Consider the following 20,655-nt stretch of genomic DNA (forward strand, 5'->3'; position numbering starts at 1 on the left):
TATATTAGTTGAGAGTCTCTGGCAAATATATCTACATTTCAGATATGGCTATACTGCTCTTCTGGAAATGCTTGGATGTTTTAGATTTTAAAGACTGCCATTCGACTGATTTTAACTTTAATTCCGTAATGTTACTGTAGTCCTTTCAGTATCCAGTGTCGTCGAGATTTTGTACAAACTGAATGTAGGTTAACAAACCATTCATTCATTCATTCATTCATTCATTCATTCATTCATTTTCTACTACTTATCTGAACTTCTCGGGTCACGGGGAGCCTGTGCCTATCTCAGGCATCATCAGGCATCGAGGCAGGATACACCCTGGACGGAGTGCCAACACACTCCATGCATGGTAGGTTGATTGCTTTGTGTAGCGGGGGAGGAAACCGAGGCACGGGGAGAACATGCAAACTCCACACACACAAGGCGGAGGCGGGAATCGAACCCCCAACCCTGGAGGTGTGAGGCGAACGTGCTAACCACTAAGCCACCGTGCCCCCGGTTAACAAACCATTGAACAAATATTGTTGTTTGCGTACCTGGGTAGGATTCATCCCTACATCAGACCTAACTGGCCCAATAATGGACAGTTATGGATATCTCTGCTCAGCTTGTGTTCACTCTATCCATTATTTAACCAATCTCTCTAACCAGTCAGTGATTTCTCTTATCACTTTAAGAACAAGGCTTGTTCAAGTCTATGTAGTTCAGACATTTTAATATATGTAATTTAGTTTGACATTTATTTTTAGTCATTTTTCAGATGCTCTTATCCATCATGTCCTCGATACATCCACAATAATCTCCTTTTATACGTCCCTAAAAGAACACTTTCAGTGTTCCCTAAAATGGAGACATACGACTCATGTCTGGCAAAGATATCTTTTTCGTGTCTTTTTGGAGAGCAGAACATTTGTGGGAGTTGATCCACTGTTTGTGCATGTCTGTTCTTTATTTGCAAGCAAAACCGTAACACAATGAGCTCATCTCATTTTAACACCGCGCCCTTTCTGAAGTGAGAGTTTGGAAAGAGCGGTGGCACAGAGACAGAGGGTGGAGTAGGGGAACCGTTACTGAGCTACACGGTCATTACAGGTCTTCATGGAACACTGCCCAGTAAGAAGGGCGATTAACCCTCATGTAGGACAAGAAGAGCATGGTGAGTGGGTACAAAAGGCTTGTTTCTTCTGATCAGGATTGCAAAGCACGCTGACAGACTCCATAAAAAAAACAGAACAGCTGCTGCCAGAAGAGAATAAATCAGTGGAAGAAAAAATACGAGTTTACACTCTCTCCACAGTGTCCCAAACTGAGTCAGAAAGTAGTCAATCTTCCAGCTGGAGGCCATTATTCAGGCCATGCAGCAGGACTGAATTTGAGTTTGGGGGTTTGGTTCAGAGACACAACAAAGGGCATGCAGCCAAAACGCAGGCGATTAATGAGACACTATCTTTCTGTTGGTATTTCCTTTTCTCTATCCTGTTAAATTGGGCACTGTTTTTTACTCTGTCCTCCCTTAAACTCTTTCCAAGCTCACCGGTATGCTTTCAATCTCTTGCGTTTTCTAATAGTTCTTATCTTTTCTCTCTTTTGTTTCATAGTCTCATTTTTCAGCAGCGCTCTATTGTCTACTTTCCTAACTCTCCCTACATCTGTCTCTCTCCCGTGTTATTGCTTCTCCCTTTTTTTCTTTGGGATCTGTTCCAGGGCTTGGTGGAGGTTGGGGTCTTGCAGTAAGCTCTCCAGACAGCAGTTTTCTCAGGAGGGACTCGCGTTTGGAGAATGCCTCACTAATGGCTGTGTTTGCAGAAGGAAGTGTGCTTATTTCCAGACATTTCCCACAATGCCCCCTTTCTTCACACTGCGACTCGTAAAAGAGCCAAGGACCTCTTTGTTAAACAGCTCTTGCTCCATTGAAATTTGTGAATGCCTGAAGTATCTCTGTTATTCCTTGAATTATCAACCATACCTCTTTAACTGCATATTATGTTAATGTAATTAATGAGACATTGAGATGTTTCCTGGTAGCTGGAAAACAAACCCAAAATGTTATTTACAATACTAGCTGAGGTATCTGCACTTGTAGAATCCTTTAGGTCTTGCCTATTTAGCTTTTTCTCCAGACCTTCATCTCTCACTATCAGGAAAAGCAATCTGAGCAGAAATACCCTACCTCTTTTTTCATTAGGCAATTTACCTCCATCTGCTCATCCCAAGCTCTCTGCCTCTCATTATGGGGCCCTTTCAAGGCAAATGGACAAAACTGGCCAGACAAAATCAGGACCATAAAAAACCATCACACAGCCAATGACAGGACAAGTGTGCTGCTATAAAAAAGAATGAGTGAGACAAGGAGAGATAAAAGTGACAGGTGGTCAAGGAGTGGAGCTAGAAGCGTAGAGGACTGACAATTCATAGAAAACTCATTTACATACAGCAAGAACATGACAGAGATCAAGTCGAGTAAACAGAGAAATAGAATGCATGTACAGAGAGAGAGAGAGAGAGAGAGAGAGAGAGAGAGAGAGAGAGAGAGAGAGAGAGAGAGAGAGAGAAATCATTTTGTGTAACACAGAAGTATATCTTTTGTAAGTTTTGAGAGAGGAGGTAAGAGACAGACAGACAGACAGACAGAGAGACAGACAGACAGGCAGGCAGACAGACAGACAGACAGATAGATAGATAGATAGATAGATAGATAGATAGATAGATAGATAGACAGACAGACAGACAGACAGACAGACAGACAGACAGACAGACAGATAGATAGATAGATAGATAGATAGATAGATAGATAGATAGATAGATAGATAGATAGATAGACAGACAGACAGACAGACAGACAGACAGACAGACAGTATAACTCTAACTTTCTTCTTAGTACTTTCTACACCAGAAGCTTTAGAACCTCAGGAAACATGAGCCATCCAAGCAGTCATGTATATAAAATTATTCAGATGTTGCACTGAATAGAAAATGCATTTGGTTTATTCCTCAGAGGCTAATTTCTGCTAATCTATTCCTTTTATTCATACCCTTTTCTTCTTTCACACTCCTGTCCTTGAACAATTTTTTAAGGTTGCCATGAGAACCACGTTTGAGAAAAACCAAATAAACGTATTATGATTAATTCTCTCAGGCCAAAAGCTCAATTTTCTTTTCTGAACAAAGTGTCTTAAAATGGCCTTGGGCTTATAATATAGACTAAAAACATGAAACAAATATACAGAACTGAGCCATGTGAACAGTGCGGAACTCTCAGCGTGCACACAGTGCAGAGCTATCGTGTTCAAGTTGAACGATTTCTCGATCCAGGACCTGAAACACACCAAATGTCTCCTCTAAGTGAACAGGCAGTGTCCTGTAACAGAGGGCATCATCACCTCCAGCACGACCTGAACTGAACCATCCAGCTGCTGCAAGACCAAAAAGCCTGAGGGAACCGAATTTACATTCATTCATTCATTCATTCATTTTCTACCGCTTTATCCGAACTACCTCGGGTCACGGGGAGCCTGTGCCTATCTCAGGCGTCATCGGGCATCAAGGCAGGATACACCCTGGAATTTTTCCAGAGATGCCAATCAACCTACCATGCATGTCTTTGGACCGGGGGAGGAAACCGGAGTACCCGGAGGAAACCCCCGAGGCACGGGGAGAACATGCAAAGTCCACACACACAAGGCGGAGGCGGAATAACACAACATTTTATTAAAAATAACAAGAAAATATAAAATCAGAAAAATAATTAATTCATTCATATTTATTCATTTATCTATTTTAAAAAACTAAATACAGTAGTACTAGTAAACCTTGCAGTGAGTAATACATGTAAAAAAAAAGTAGTAAAGAATTACTACATACATGGATTGACATCTTTATCTATTATAAATCAACTCATATGTACTTAATAACATTGTTAATATTGTAAGCATATCCTTACCCTTTATGCCATGTATACTATATAATGTATACGAATAAAATATTAACCAGATTTTCTCATACAGTTACTCATATTGACACTTGACAAACCACTTCCTGTGACTCGGGACGAATATACTGTATATTTGTACTTCTCAAACATCTGTCTAGGATGTGTCACAGATCTCCTGAAGTGGTTTGCTTAATCAGACTGAAATGTCTTGGGTGGATTTCCCAGTCTTTCTCTCTGGGTGGAGGATATAATTGTGCTACTCAAGATGCAATACACTAGTAGGTGTAAACTGGGTTAAAATGTCTCGTAAGGCTCACAGGGAATTTTGGTGCATTTCATATTTGCGCCCATGTGATGCTCATCGTGTCTCCAGACTAAGGTTAATTGTCAGAGAGTGTCCTAGGAGCTTGTACACCCTGAACACAGCAGGTCATTACTCATCAGGAGAGACGAACCCGAGCAGAATCAGAGCACACTGACCACAGGGAGGGGCTAGTACTCGCACACACACACACACACACACACACACACACACACACACACACACACACACACACACACACACACACACACACACACACACACACACACAGTCTCTCTCACTCTCTTTCAGGTACAAATTTAATAATACAATTGTATTAGCTGCCCTCCATATCACTCATTAGGGAATGACTGTAGTATAAAAAAAAAAAAGACAGCCATGCACATTTTTCTCCTTCAGTATTCTCTCTCTCTCCCTCTCCCTCTCTCTCTATCTCTCTCTCCCTCTCTCATATTTATCTCATTATATACTTTTCATTTCTCACTCTATAATTCCTGCTATTTTCTCTCATCCATTGCTCCATTTCATCAAATTCATCTGTAACACTTACATCCCTTATTTCTATCTCTCTTTTCTCCCTATGTCTCTTTGTCTCTCACACTCTGTGGAAAAGACTATTTTTGGTAGGAGCATGAGTAAGTGTGGAATAGATGAGTATTTCTCTCTCTCACTCTCTCCCACACACACACACACACACACACACACACACACACACACACACACACACACACACACACACACACACACACACACACACACACACACACACACACAGTCTCTCTCACTCTTTCAGGTTCAAATTTAATAATACAATTGTATTAGCTGCCCTCCATATCACTCATTAGGAATGACATTGTAGTAAAAAAAAAAAAGACAGCCATGCACATTTTTCTCCTTCAGTATTCTCTCACTCTCCTTCAGTATTCTCTCTCTCTCTCTCTCTCTCTCTCTCTCTCTCTCTCTCTCTCTCTCTCTCTCTCTCTCTCTCTCGGTATGTTTGTAACCCATCCTGACAAACAAAATGTCCTGACTATGTAGAAAAACCAGGAAAAAAACAAGACAACCTACCTTGTCAGGACGAGAAAGACAGCCCTGACAGCATAAAGTGCTTTTCATACAAGATATGTGTTTTTATTTCTTGAAATAAATACAGGGAAAAATGTGTTAGGGTTAGATTTAGGTTTAGGTGTATAACTATCTTATAATACAGATACTACATACATTTATACATCTAACCCTATATATGTAACATAAGTATAAATCTGAACACCCACTGCCCTGTAGGTTTATGCCTTAGTATATACTACTAGTTCTATTACTTGCATGATCGAAAGCCATTCAAATTGTAACATCCACTGATGCTGGGTGATAAATACATCTATTACATTTGCCCAAAGCTCTAAAAGAACAACTAATGTTGGACTCCAAATCTCCAGACTAATCAACAGCTCTTGGGGTAACAAGGAATCTGTCAACATTTCATTTCATTTTAGATGAATTTTATTTGGCTAGATATTGTATAAACACTGTGTGCTTTTTTTTTTTTAATATTATAAGCTGTGAATGATTAAATAAAGAGAACATATAACATTGGCAATTTTTGTGACTCACCAAGCATCAGAACATTATAAAGTTCCTGTAATGTTGTTCAGCGTTTAATCAATGGCTGCGACATACAAGAATCCAAACAGGATTACATGTATATTCACAAACAAAGAAACTGTATGATAGAATTACTATTTCAATGATGCAGACAGCCAACAAAGTTGGTACATAAATCTACTGCTCCTAGATTTCTTCTAATTTTGAATACTTTCTCAACACTGACACTTTCCCAATACTAACTGGATTTTTCTCAATACGTACTGTTTTTTTTGCCAGGTTGTTCCCAATTCCGACTGATTTTTCCCAATACTGACTGAATGTTCTCCATACTGACAAGTCTTTCCCAAACTTACAGGTCTTTACTAATACTCACTAGTATTCTCAATGCTGACTTTTCTTTCCCAACACTGAGAGATCTTCCTTAATACTGAATTTCTGTCCCTAATACCGATTGGTCTGTCCCTAATACCGGTTGGTTTTCCCCTGTTTTTCCCCCAGTACTGACTGCTCATTAATTGTGCTTGCAAAGCAACATTCTTGTTATCTTGCATACGGATTATTCTTCTTCTGGACAAAACTTCAGCGTGTAACTTGTCCCGCAGCTTTTGTCCTAGACCCATGAATGAGAGAGGTGTTCTATGACTTTTATAAGCGATAGATGAATGGGAAATTCCTACAATTTCACCCTAGCAACTGAATGCCGAGATTCGCCACGTGCAAGCATCATTCACATTTTCTTCAGGAAATGTACATTCTAGTTCTCAGTACAATTCTTTCCCAATACTGACCATTTTTCCCAATACTAAAGCATGTGTTTGTGTGTTTGTTGAAAAGCTGCAGGGCATTTTAGCTCGCAGAGGGAAAAGCAGTTCTCTTTAATTTGAGCCGACACCCTTTCAGGGCATGTAAGCAACCTATCGTTACTTAGAATCAAAGGAGATAGGAATCTCACCATGTACTGGCCAAGGCAGGGCTGAGAGAACTCTGGGAAACTCTGGGGGAAGGGGTTAAATGAATATGCGGCATATTTGCAATTACAATGACAAACATTTCAACATTTTTTTCAGCATTGATCCCAAACTGACATATAATAGAAGACTAAAAGACAAACCGAATGTGGATATAAAGCTGAAGTCGATGTTGTCTAAATCTGAAAACGCTTTCTTCAAATTTACTTCAAAATATAAACCAATTGCCCTGTGCTGCCTGTTCATATTAATAAAGGTGGTCTTTGTTTGTCTTGCAAAAGCTTCATATCTTGAACATTTGCCAGTCTTTATAAAAGTGAAACCTCTTTGTTTGCATCTCCAACCAGTGCAGCTATGGAAAGAAAAAATGAAAAACAAATTCAATCTGTATTTGTGCACATTACTCGTTAATTCTGAATAATATATTTATATTCAGATACATCTCTAATCTCCTCTAATCAAGAATGTCTTAAAATTAAAAATGCACGAGGTAACGTCTTACTTCCAGCGTCCGGTGTAATCACAGAAACCCCACAGATGCCTTACAGAATGGATTTAAAAACTGCAGAAATATTCCTTTCAAAATTCCTTCAACAATCCTTCACACTTCATGCATGAAATCCAGTGAATGAGCCTCAAGACTCTTGAAATGTGCTTAATCTTACACGGTATACCGTTTAGAACGGATTCTCATGACTAGAAATTACAATATGGCTTTTTATATCTAATCAGTGTATTTTTCAGGACCAAACATCACTTTTACAGGCATAGAAATAAAAAATAAATACATTTATACAGATTATAATGTTTTGACCCAGGAATACTGAAGAAGACAAAAAAAAACAAAAAACTGCTGGCTAGAGACAATGCAGAGAGAAACTTCAAAGCTGTAAGATTAAGACACATTCCTTCTAGTGAGAGTTGGAGTGTGAGTCTTTATGTTCAATTTCTGTTCTGCAGTTTGAAATGCTGCATCCTGACTTCTACACTTTACACCTAGCAGCTCGTCCTCTTTATTAACAGCTGTCTGTCTTTTATCCTGTTTATTCAACCTAGATGCAAGCACACAAATTCTGTCATCATCGTCATCCTCCTCTATCTCCATCAGCATCAAAAGGACATGCCAGCTCCCTGTGTACACATCTGCGTTGTGTCCTAATAAGATTTTAAGCACATGTACACTAGTGAAATGTGTCTCCAGAAAACCAGACATTAAATCTGGTGCACCAGACACATTATGTAAATCATCTCATAGCTCTTTATCACCAGATATTAGCAGTGTGCATCCTAATTAGTTGTTTTATGCAAAACATGATTATACTGTCAAGTTTCTCTAAATCCAGCAACTTCAGGAACACTGTGTATTCAGATGCAACATATTTCAGGCCGTTTATAAATGCTGGGTATTAGGATTATTTCTAGATTAGGCATTATTCAATTAATAATTCACATGGATCCAGGACATACCTAGTGCCAACCCAAGACACATGGAATATATATTTACATTTACAACTTTTTAATACAACTAAGCAATTGAGGGTTATGGGCCTTGGTGGACGTAAGAATCAAACTCACAACCTTCCGATTTGGTAGCCCAACGCCTTAACCACTAGGCTAATAATATTACAAAGCACGAGGTACATCAAGATGCCTGGAAAAATATTGTTGTGATGTTTGAATTCATCTGCATTCTATTAAACAGGTAGATGTATATTGTATGTTGTCATGAGATTATTTGAATTTTACATGTCATGTGATGGAAAGAGGAGACAGGATTTCAACTCAATTTCAGTCCAGATGTTAATGTTTGTGGTTATAATCTTATCAGGATGAAGTGGCGGCTCAAGAGGATAAAGCTCTGGATTGTTGATCAGGGTTCAAGGCCTACTGCCAAGCTGCCACTGTTGGGCCCTTAAGCTAGACCCTTAACCCTCCCTGCTTCAGGGGTGCTGTATCATGGCTGCCTCTACGCTCTGTATCCAAGTTGGGATATTTGAAGAGAGATTTTGTAAAGAACAAACGTATACGTGACAAAATAAAGGCTTATAATCTATTTGATCCAAATAAAAAAAAATCCATTCAGCAAAATAGGAAGTGTTTAAACATTTGTGTTCATATCTGTTCAAGGAATGAAACACAAAGTGTAGAAATAATGACCACCCTCTGTCCAATCAGAACAGAGCAATCAACAAGAACATGTGCTGTGAAATAAATCCATTTATACCTTCATTTTATGTAGATAAATACACATACAGACATAAGACGTAAGACATGAGACGTAATGTGTGAACAGGACAAAACTGATTATGTGTCCATTTATTCCTGGATGCAAAAATAAAACTGCAATATACGTTTAAAATAAATAAATAAATAAATAAGATTTAAAAGCACAAGCAGGATGTAATTAAAGGGTTCGGCCTATAGATCACTTACATCATGTCACTAATGTGTCTGTATGCAGTAGACAGAGAGAGAGAAATCACTGCACTGGCATTGATAGGGTTAAACCTAAAGAATTTGGGAGCTGAATCAAAGCACAGCGACTCTTAGAAGTTCGAGTTCAAACGAAAGATGTTTTTTATTCCTGGACATGTCAAAGTCCATAGAGCTTTAATCACTCTAATAAGGAATAATGAATTAAATTCTTGGGTTTAAAGAAAATGTTTTATTGCATTTTAAATGACTTACCTGGGCATGACAGAAAACTGCAGCCAGGAGAACAACAGCTGTGAGACTTCGGAACATCTGTAAGAGGAGGAAGATGAGGAGGAGGATAGGAGAGAAAGAAAGAAAGAAAGAAAGAAAGAAAGAAAGAAAGAAAGAAAGAAAGAAAGAAAGAAAGAAAGAAAGAAAGAAAGAGGGAATAAAGAGGAAATTATGGGGTGCATTGCTCTAGAATTAAAACCAAGTGTCGTGACTAAGGAGAATGCATGTATATTAGGTTTAGAACAATGTACAGCGTTCCTGGTTAAGACAACCCACCTTTGTTTTGTTTGTTTGTTTGTTTGTTTGTGAGCGGCTCCGGTTACGGTGGAGAGAGAAAAGCTCCGCTTCACGCGCTGCTCTACACACCGAGTGGACAGGAAATTCGGCTCGCGCTCAGGAATCCGGACTAGGCGTTTAGCCCCGCCCCTTCGTCACGTGGACCTTTTCAACGCAAGCTTTTAAACTGTTAACGTCATAGTTTATTAATTTTATTTTGATAGCAACAGTTTACTATTATTACATTAGATTAAACTCGTATCTAGTACGGGCTTGTTTGTACGATGTGATCGAATGTAGTTTTCATGAAAAAAAAAAGAATAAATAAATAAATAAATAAATAAATAAATAAATAAATAAATAAATAAATAAATAAATAATAGTAATAATAATAATAATAATAATAATAATAATAATAATAATAATAGTGATACTACTACTACTACTACTAATAATAATAATAATAATAATAATATAAAAATATAATAATGATTATAAGAATAATAATAAAATAATAATGATAATGATAATAATAAAAATGGTAATAATAATAATAATAATAATAATAATAATAATAATAATAATAATAATAATAATAATAATAATAATAATAATAATAATGTATAATGTTACATTATAAAAACGTTGTTGAAGACATTTTAATGTAAAAACCACCGGTATAAATAACAGTGCTGTGCATATACACACAAATAGAACATATATTAATTATAAGAAACCATATAAAAAATAGATAAAATTGATATAATGGACATACATAAACATAGACTAAATATATAATAGATATAATAGACATATAAATGAATATATATGTATGTATGTGTTTACAGTAACGGTAATCTGCTGAATAATGGAGGTAAACCTTATGTTAAGATAGACTTGTTATAGACAACTACATGCTTTAAAGTGAACAGTGTGATTTACTGATTCAGTGTGAGGGGAAGGTGAAGGTGAGAGTGGTAGTGGGAGGCTGTTGTTGATGAGTGTGAGAGCCTGGGGCTACAGGCTGTCCTGGAGTCTGCTTTGCAAAATGGTGCCAACGGTGGCAGATGACTTTGTTCATTTCAAATATGATCACTGTTCTCTTGTGTATTGTGTTAATTATCAATATTTCAAAGTGTTTGTTTTTATATCTAATTATTTGTCAGACACTTTAATAAAAAAGAGACATACAATTGAGCTTGAATAGTTTAAACTCACAACCTTCAAATCAGTAGTCCAAGCCAAATCAGTCCAAATCAGTAGTCCAAGCCACAAGCACTTGCCACTATTACCTTGTATACTAGCTCACAAAATCCTAACTCAATCCTATGTTTGTTTTCAAATCAATTGAATTTTGATTTCAATCTATTGGTATATTGCTTTTAACAATGGATATTATCTCAATGCATCTTTACAGAAATATAGACATGAATGTAGAATCAAATTTATTCATTTTAAAACTAAGTTATTACTTATCTCTTTTATCCTTAATGAGAAATCCCCCGTTGAGGTGATAGAAAAAAAATCAGAGAGAAACCAGGCTCAGAAGGGAACCCATCCTCATTTGGGTGACAATAGACAGTAAATAATAATAATAATAATAATAATAATAATAATAATAATAATAATAATAATAATAATACTAATAATAACAACAAACATTACAGACAGTAAATGTAAATAATGTCCTTTTTACAGTTTATAGTCAAGTGGAATTGTGCAATCAAGAGTTCCTGAGGAACTAACAGGTCAGCGTCATTTTTGAGTTCATTATAGACACTAATTCCTTCCTGTCAAAGTCTTTAAATGTTCACTGATGAAGACCCGAGCACAAAGCTGACCGATGTAGCAGCAGTTCAAAGATGGCGTGACCGTCTCCAAGTGGTTCTAACCCCAGTAATCTCAAAGTGCAGGTAGGGACTCCAGCAAGATTAGCTATGACAGCATAATTAAAAAGTAGAGTCAGAAGTTGACACAGACATGAGGGCTTCCTGGGATATTAAGAGTCTGGACGATCTACAGTCAGCAAACCTGAGCGACTTGCAAGAGTGGAAAGGTGACAGCATCCAAACATCCAAGTTTACAAAAAAACTCTATGCTAAACACTCTAAAAGCAGCTGAATTTGCTGATCAGACTGTTCTAGGAGATATCTGTACTTGGCCTAATATTTAACATTTACATTTATTTTCATTTGGCAGACATCAACTGATGCTTTAAACTTATATAAGTAAAAAAAGATCAGATAAATGATCATGAAAATAGTTTTAATAAACAAAATGTCTTTATTCATTGGTTTATAGCTTTGTAGCACATAGCTAGTTATTAGTGATCAGTCCCTTGCAGTATAAAGCATATACTGTAATGTCATAGATAACACATATGACAGACAGACACAATCTGATAAGTTATGTTTTCCACATGAAGTATCTATAATTAATACAAAAGAGAATTAGCAGAAAGTCGAACACGGTGGTTGTGTGAGTAACTGAGTAAACCTGGAGTAATGTTCGATGCTCTTTATAAGATTAATAGATTATAATGAGAATAAATAAACTTCAGGTCTGGGTACAGTACGTGTTGCGATTAAATTTGACCCAATGTCTCCTTATTCCAAAACGCAAAACAGCACAAATTGCTTGAAGCAATAATATATGTTTAAAATGCAAATACAGGCTCTGTTGCAGCTGGGGCTTTTATCTCGTAATCAAATGAAACATTCTGAAATATTGAATTTTGATTCGTTTCTGGAGACATGCAGTGTGGAGTGAGAGGGACGGAGAAAACATCTTACAATGAATGATGATTAAATATGCAAATTTATCTCAAATCCAACAAAAGTAATGAATAATCAATGTGTAGTTCGTACCTCGTACAAGATTCACTATTAGCAAGAGGTTTTGTTGAGTCTTGCAGTGCACTGATTAGTCTTGCGTCTTATTCTGATTAACTCAAATAAATAAATAAACTAATCTCAGCAGTTTCATTTTGCACACACAAACACGCACACACACACACACACACACACACACACACACACACACACACACACACACACACACACACACACACACACACACACACACACACACACACACAGGATACGCACAAATAATCACTTATGGCTTAAGGCTAAAGTCTGCGTCCATGAAATATTCTCTATTGTTTTATGTTTTCAGCTTTTCAGTAGGCAAGTGCAGCTCTTCCAGCATTTCCTACAACACAACAAACTTTTTTCACAGTAAGAGATCTCTTTGATTGTTGCATAAATCCCACTGACCTCTAAGTATTCAGTTGTTTTATGAAAATAGTCCAACTATTTAAATTTTAGGCTCTTTATTCTAATGGGACACAACAATATTTTGGGTTTTTTGGTGCCACAGTGTTTTATATTCCTGAACAAGATGTCTCAAGATGTCTGTTTTATGTATTGTCTTGTGCATGTCTTGGATTCATTGACATTTGTACTAAGACTGTGTCTCTGACTCAGGCACTGGTCTTGTTAAATTCTGTGCTTTGCCTCAAAAAGGTTTTGATGATTTTCTGTCTCTGTCTTAACTCAACCCCCTCTGTCTTGACTCGATTTCTAGACCTTGTTTTGGACTTGACATTAGCGGTCATAATATACTTGTGGGATGTTGGATTGTGATATCGACTGGATTGACTTTAACAACACTTAAAAATTAATTAAAAACCCTGTACTGAAGAACAACATTCACACATTATGCTCAGGAGTATCGAACGTCTGATTAATAAAACTATTTCCCTGTCTGATCACATTAATACACTTCTTTCAAGTATATTGATTTGTGCTAAACATCAGCTGTTTCTTGAGCTCTGGGCATAATCTCTTCAAGGCGCCACTTCATTACTGCATGCCAGATTTAATCTTAATAAATTCACAAGCTATAACAAATGCAGACAGAATGGTTTGGCCCAGACATGCACATTCTCCATGTTTAAAAAAAGACCAAGCCAAAGGGGAAATGTAATCCCTGTGGCCTTCTACTTATCTCTTTATCTGTAAAGACAGAGATTAGGCTTGGCTGATCAGTCAGTTCTAAAATAACTCCAGCAGAACAGTTTAGGGTTAACAGCCCATAGATAAGCATCTTACAAAGTATTGGAGTCGATAAATACCGACATTTGTTAACTCTCTCCCAGGAAAAAAAGTGTAGTGATGTTGGCAGAGATGGACTTTCTCTTTTTCACACTTTATCTCTGCCTGCCATGCTGCATACACGCCAGGCTGTCAGGCAGGTAGCGAGAGGAAATGGAGGCGGTTTTGGTAAAAAAGAACAAAGCTGAAAAGACGGACTGGGTGGAGAGAGAGAGAGAGAGAGAGAGAGAGAGAGAGAGAGAGAGAGAGAGAGAGAGAGAGAGAGAGAGAGAGAGAGAGAGTAAACACATGTACAGAAGAGAGATGAACATTCAGTTGTACTTTTAAACCCAGTCCCACACAAAAATGATACTCCGTGATTAGTACTCTGTGTTTAACAATCCATGGTAGCAAAAACATTCTACTAAACACACATGCATTATTACATATTCACACAAACATACATACATACATACATACATACAGTACATACATACATACATACATACATACATACATACCAGTTACATGCCTTCCTAACATTTATAAACATTGATACTTAAGCATAAAACTCTTCATACGTTTCAGATTAGTTTCGCTCTAGTTACAGAATGATATGCTACGGTACATAATATGATAATGATAATATGTTAAGAAACAATTGATATAAGCCAAAAACATCAGCGATGCTGTTATAGAAAATTCAACATAGCCTTTTGACCAATCAGAACGGAGAATTCGACAGCACTGTTGATCAACAAGTTAAAAAAATACATTAGCTTCTTGTTTGAACGTGAACATTCTGGCAGCAGCATAGAGACTCATCTTATAATTTTGCACCATAAGGCTTCAAGGCTTGTAGTACCTCAGATTTCAACAGAATCAGAATCATTCCAGCTTAATTTAACTGCTGCCTTAGCCTCACACCACCAGGTTTGAGTGTTCGATTGCCACCTGTCTGTGGAGTTTGTATGTTCTCCCCTTGAAGTTGTCAATAGTATGATTGCCATTTGCAAAATTAGTGTGTGAGTGTGTGTGCAACTGTGCCTTGCGATTGGTTGTCACTCTATACAGGGTGTCCCTAGCCTTGTTCCCAGGGGCCTGTGTAAAAGCTCCATGTTTTCTGTGACCCTGTGTAGAATAAGAAGTGCAGAAAATAGATGGTTGGATAAATAAAAAAGTCGAAGTGTTAAATTAGTTATGGTTATCCCCTGAAGTGTTATTCCTCTCATGCTACAGCAATATACCAACAATTACAACCGTTTAATTTATCATTGATTTACATTTTCTATTTTACTTATTTAATGTTAACCTTTTACCTTATTGAATGCGTGTGAAACAAGTTCCAGACTACATTGTAACAACTAAAAACACCGTTTCTAGCCCATCACTAGCCCTGTTGAAGATAAGACAAAGAAACGCAACTTGACACATTACCTGAAGACTAGGATGAGACCCTGAACCTGGACTCTTTCTGTGGAGACCCTACATCAACAACTCTCACATTTTTAAATCCATAGGGCTGGTAAGACATTAGCATAGAAACATATCAGAACATGTGCATAAATATTAAACTGAGATTTGTGTCAAAGCTCGGACTACTGTCAGAGCTGCTGTTACAGAAAATTAATCAACACCGTTTGACCAATCAGAATTTAGAAGTGCTGTTATGTGAAATATTATATTATACTAATGCATATACTATATATATAATTTGAGACAATGTTAATTGTTAAAAACACTATACAAATAAATTGAATTGAATATATATACACATATACATTCATTTTCTACCGCTTTATCTGAACTACCTCGGGTCACGGGGAGCCTGTGCCTCAGGCGTCATCGGGCATCGAGGCAGGATACACCCTGGACGGAGTGCCAACCCATCGCAGGGCACACACACACTCTCATTCACTCACGCAATCACACAATTTTCCAGAGATCCCAATCAACCTACCAAGCATGTCTTTGGACCTGGGGAGGAAACCAGAGTACCCGAAGGAAACCCCCGAGGCACGGGGAGAACATGCAAACTCCACACACACAAGGCAGAGGCGGGAATCAAACCCCGATCCTGGAGGTGTGAGGCAAACGTGCTGACCACTAAACCACCATGCCCCCCTATATATATCCCTAAATATATATATCTATCTCACAGGTTAATTTCCGCTTTAATATTCAAGCTTTCAGTGGTGATTGTATAATAATTGTGTAATTAATTGTGTAAAAAGTGTAATAAGAGATATGTCTTTATGAATAACACAGATGTGTTCTTATTTCTGGCATAAAGCAATCTGATCCTTTAAAAATGGTGAAGTGCAACGTCTTAGTGAAAAACATGCAATTCCTTTTTGGCAGCATCCTTCATATTTGACAGATAGATAGATGAGGATACAATTTCCTCAGAAATCCAATAATAGTGGGTATATAATGAGTGTTTACAACTTTTCTTTTCCTAGGGTAATACTGAAAATTGCTGTGAAGCTGATGTTATAAATGAGATTTTAATAATTTTTTATATTGTGATTTTCTGTACCGCTACGGTTGCTTGAAAATTGATGGATCATGTGACAAGAAGCATGAAAGCAGTATATATTGTATGTTTCATGTATTCGATTATAATACACTCAATCTTCTCCATACATTTTTAATGATAGAAATTAAGCTTCAAGTTACTGGCACTGATGATAAAAGAAGTTGGTTTGTCTGTCATTGAAAAATGTCATTAAAAAAACATTAAAAAAAACCTCTGCCAGCATTATTTCACAGACACATCTGCTTTATCCATATTATATCTAGTGATGCTGCTCACGCATACATACTGCTAGTTACTACAAAGAGAGAGATTAGCCTTGTTTGACTCCTCACAAGATGTTAAGATTTCACAAAGTCTTAGATGCAAATGTTTGCTCTTTAATTTCTGAAATAAATAATTTAAAATATATAAAAACTCTTTATGGATCAACCATAGGTGGAGTTTAGAGACGGGACGTTGAATAATAAGAGTAAGAGTTGAATAAGAGTTATTGAAAACATTTATAAGATCCGGGAAAAGTCACACTACAAAGGAGCTGATTGTGTGGGTGTGTTTCATACACCATAATTAATAGCAGGTCTAGTAATTAAAGCCTTGGCCCCTGACAAGCTGTCATCAGCCACTATGTACCTTACAGTGAACAGGTGGCTCTAAATGACTTACCAGTGCAATAACAGATTCCTTAGCAAGAAAGAACCAGAAATGATAACATTTTCCACTGTGATTTAATTTGCAAGACTGCAGACAATAAATAACTATTAATTTATTCAAACTCTCTGCATGTGAAATGTGAAATTCATGGTGTATGTTCGGTATTGTCATGCCGTAAATGACATATCTTCGGTTCTCCTCCTGAAATACCTAGTTGCAGTTTATTAATTCTGTTAATATCTGCTAAATAAACTTAATGTATTTAATGTTTTAATGTCACAATCCATTATGTCATGTTTTATGTTTCAAGGTTTTGGGCATGTGGTAACCTATTGATTAAGGTGTTGGATTACCAATCAGAAGGTTGTGAGTTCAATCCCAGGTCCACCAACCTGCCACCAAGCTGAGCAAGGCCCTTAACCCTAAGTTGCTCAGTTGTATAAAAATGAGATAACATAAGTCTTTCTGGATAACGGCACCTGCCAAATACTGAAAATATTTATTACTGCTTTATATGTATACTATTTGTATAGCGTTTTTTTTTTGTTTGTTTTTTTTTTTTACAATTAACATGGTCTCAAAGCAGCTATACAGAAATACAAAAACAAAATAAAAATATTATTGTTTAAATTGAAGTTACTATTTATCTCTACCATTGATAGAAATGTATTTATATTTATATTTATATAATTTTTAAAGGATTGTTTCCATACAAGGCCATAAGGTTTGAAGAGTTTTCTTAGTGTCTGTCATGTTTCAAGGTTTATTGCTGCTCTATATGAATTCTGAACCAATTGTACGGACTATATGAATAGACAGTTCTATAAAAGCATAAATAAATGGATTTCTTTTGAGAATTACAGGTTATTGTGTATAGAAACATGGAAAAATTCATTCATTCTGAATAATCTATTAATACTTGGTTACATTTCTAATGCACAGTAATGACCCTTTCATTTCCAGGATCAGTATCTCATATGACATTGAATTGATTACATGACTAATCATGGCACATTGCCAACAGTGTGTTTTATTAACCTGGCTGTCAATAAAACTGCAGCACAAAGAAATCCATGACATGTCTGGCTACACTGAGAGGTACAGAGGCATGGTGTAGAGACTAATTCAAAGCTACATGGGGTAGATGAGACTCTGTCTACTCTAACAGAGGATTCGTAGTGCACAACCAGATGGACCTTAACAATGCTGTAATCTGTAAAGAGGGCTTTTAGGTAGTTTATAAAGTAATTTTATAGAGATCGGGGTTCAGGACTGAGCTTCCTGTTTCTGTCTGTGTCGCATTTCTCATTTTCTCTGTGTGCCCATGTTGCTTGCCTTTGGGTTCTTTGGTTTCCTTCCACGTTCCAAAAACCATGCTGGTAGGAGAATTGGCTAGAATGTATTCCTGCTTTATCCCTAAGTTCCTGGAATAAGCTCCGGATCCACCACAGAGTTAGTAAAGACCAGAATTATTAAATGAATATATGTGAAATAAATCGACTGGATCAATTAAATTGCTATACAGAAATCAAGCACTTTCTTTTCCTCAATACCTTACATCTAGCCCTAATAAAATATTCCATATGGTAATGAGCGAGCATTTTGATTTTGATTTGTTTGAAAAAGCTGTGGGCTAAACTGCATTGCTATTCCAATCAGCCAGCACTGTGCTTATAGCTATGGCAATACCACTTATATTTATCATACTGAATACAAATATATGCATACACACATATCTGTATACACACATTCAATCACAGTCACACTGTAATTTACAGAACCCACAGTAATAAGGATGTCTTCATCCTTTTTTTAGTATTTACTCTTCCGTTTTTCATGTGGCAGACACACTTTCATGTGGCAAACTGAACATATGCGGTCTGAGGGTCTCGCTCAAGGGACAAACAGCAGCAGCTTGGTGGCACAGGGATTTAGATTAACAACCTTCTGATCAGTAGGCCAGAGTCTCAACCACTGGGACACCACTGCTCTTTCCAGGCACTCACATGTTAGCGCTCTTGCTTTAGCAGTGTTTCTTGCAGTAGTGATTGAGTCAGAATAAAAAAAGGTTTATTGGTCAAACACACGTTCACATAAAAGTATATAGACTCTGTAACAGTAACTGTAACAGTATTTTATTATAAAAAACAATTAAAGAAGATGATGGCTGATTATTTTGTCCAACACCTTTCCAACATCAGAATGTTCATCTCCTTTCCACTGGGAGAACACTTCCATTCATTCATCCATTTTTTTGTACGTATTATCCTACACAGGGTCGCAGGAAACCTGGAGTCTCTCCTAGGGGATTTGGGGCACAAGCAAGGGGACATTGTAAAGTCTATCAAAGGGCACAGTCGCACCACCATGCCCCCAAATGCAACAGACATAATGTTAAATGTATTGAGTTTTTGTTGTGGGAACAATAATAGGAGAAAAGAGAAGCTCATCAATATACAAACCTCTTACACATAAACATATCTGAATAAGCTATAACATCTACAGCCAGATGCTTATACTGTATCACCAGGCCATGTAAGATCACTATAAAAGCATCCAAAGAGATCAGCTCCATAAGTTTCAGCTCATTTTGCAAATTATTCCAGGCAGAGGGAGCAGCAAATTGAAATGCTTTCTTTCCCAGTTCAGCGCACACCAATGGAACAGACGAACAGTAAGAAGAATTCCTGAAACCGTAGGCTGTAACTAGCTGCACATTTTCTACAGATGTAGGTTTGAATATATAAAGTAAACAGACATAGGCTAGATTTAAAAATAAGGATATGCTTGTGTTTTAGTTTGAGGATTATCCTACATAAGCATACATTACATGATGAGGAGTGAGGGCTTTAAATTTTGTTATGAACCTTAGTGCTCCATGGTAAACAATGTACAAGGCATGAATACATTTGAAAACAGATTTAAAATAGTAAGGTATTAATTAGATACTGCAATGTCTGTACAGTAGTGATAATGCACACACAAGTGCTGTGCACAGCAGGTATATTCTATTCTGATCATGAATACAACACTGACATTAACATGGCTGTCATTAGTTCAGGAAAGAAGATGTACTTTCATCCAATGCATCTGTTGGAGTCAAATAATGCCCAGGTTTACTACCTGTTTTCTGCCTTTGAAGGTAAACTGGTCCTAGACACTGGTCACTTTTTCTGTAGCAGTGTGTTCCACTCATGTGTCATGTTGTGCCAGTGGGTTAGGACAGAATCAGTGATTGCTCCTGGAGCCGGTTAAGCCTACACAGCTGTATGTTAGTGAAGGAGGTATGTCCTCTGCTGGACCTTTCTAGCAACTTCATGTATTAGGGTAGAGTAGTTCCCAGGAAACTGAGAGACTCCACAGCTAATACGATTCAGTTAAATATGTCAAATGGGGACAGGGAGGAGGGATTCCTCCTGTAGTCCACCATCAGCTCCATGGTCTTGCATGTGTTCCAGTAAAGTTTACAATGGCTGCATCAGAGTGCCAGCTGTTTAACCTCCTGTTTGATTACGAACACTATTGAAAAGACTGTGGTGGCATTAGTGAACCTCAGG

At 37.2% G+C, this 20,655-nt stretch overlaps 1 protein-coding gene across 1 annotated transcript in view; it reads right to left on the bottom strand.

The window, feature by feature from the left end:
* fstl1b (follistatin-like 1b) overlaps window positions 1-9,959 on the bottom strand; it is a 63,468-nt gene extending 53,509 nt beyond the window's left edge. The window contains exons 1-2 of the mRNA XM_027162606.2: window positions 9,812-9,959; window positions 9,518-9,574 (exon numbers count right to left, since the gene is read on the bottom strand). Coding sequence (XP_027018407.1) covers window positions 9,518-9,574 — 57 coding nt within the window. The 5' untranslated portion in view covers window positions 9,812-9,959. The remainder of the gene's footprint in view (window positions 1-9,517; window positions 9,575-9,811) is intronic.
* Between the last annotated feature and the right edge of the window lie 10,696 nt (window positions 9,960-20,655).

Source organism: Tachysurus fulvidraco, chromosome 6 (genome assembly GCF_022655615.1).
Source record: "Tachysurus fulvidraco isolate hzauxx_2018 chromosome 6, HZAU_PFXX_2.0, whole genome shotgun sequence".
Lineage (NCBI taxonomy): Eukaryota > Metazoa > Chordata > Actinopteri > Siluriformes > Bagridae > Tachysurus > Tachysurus fulvidraco.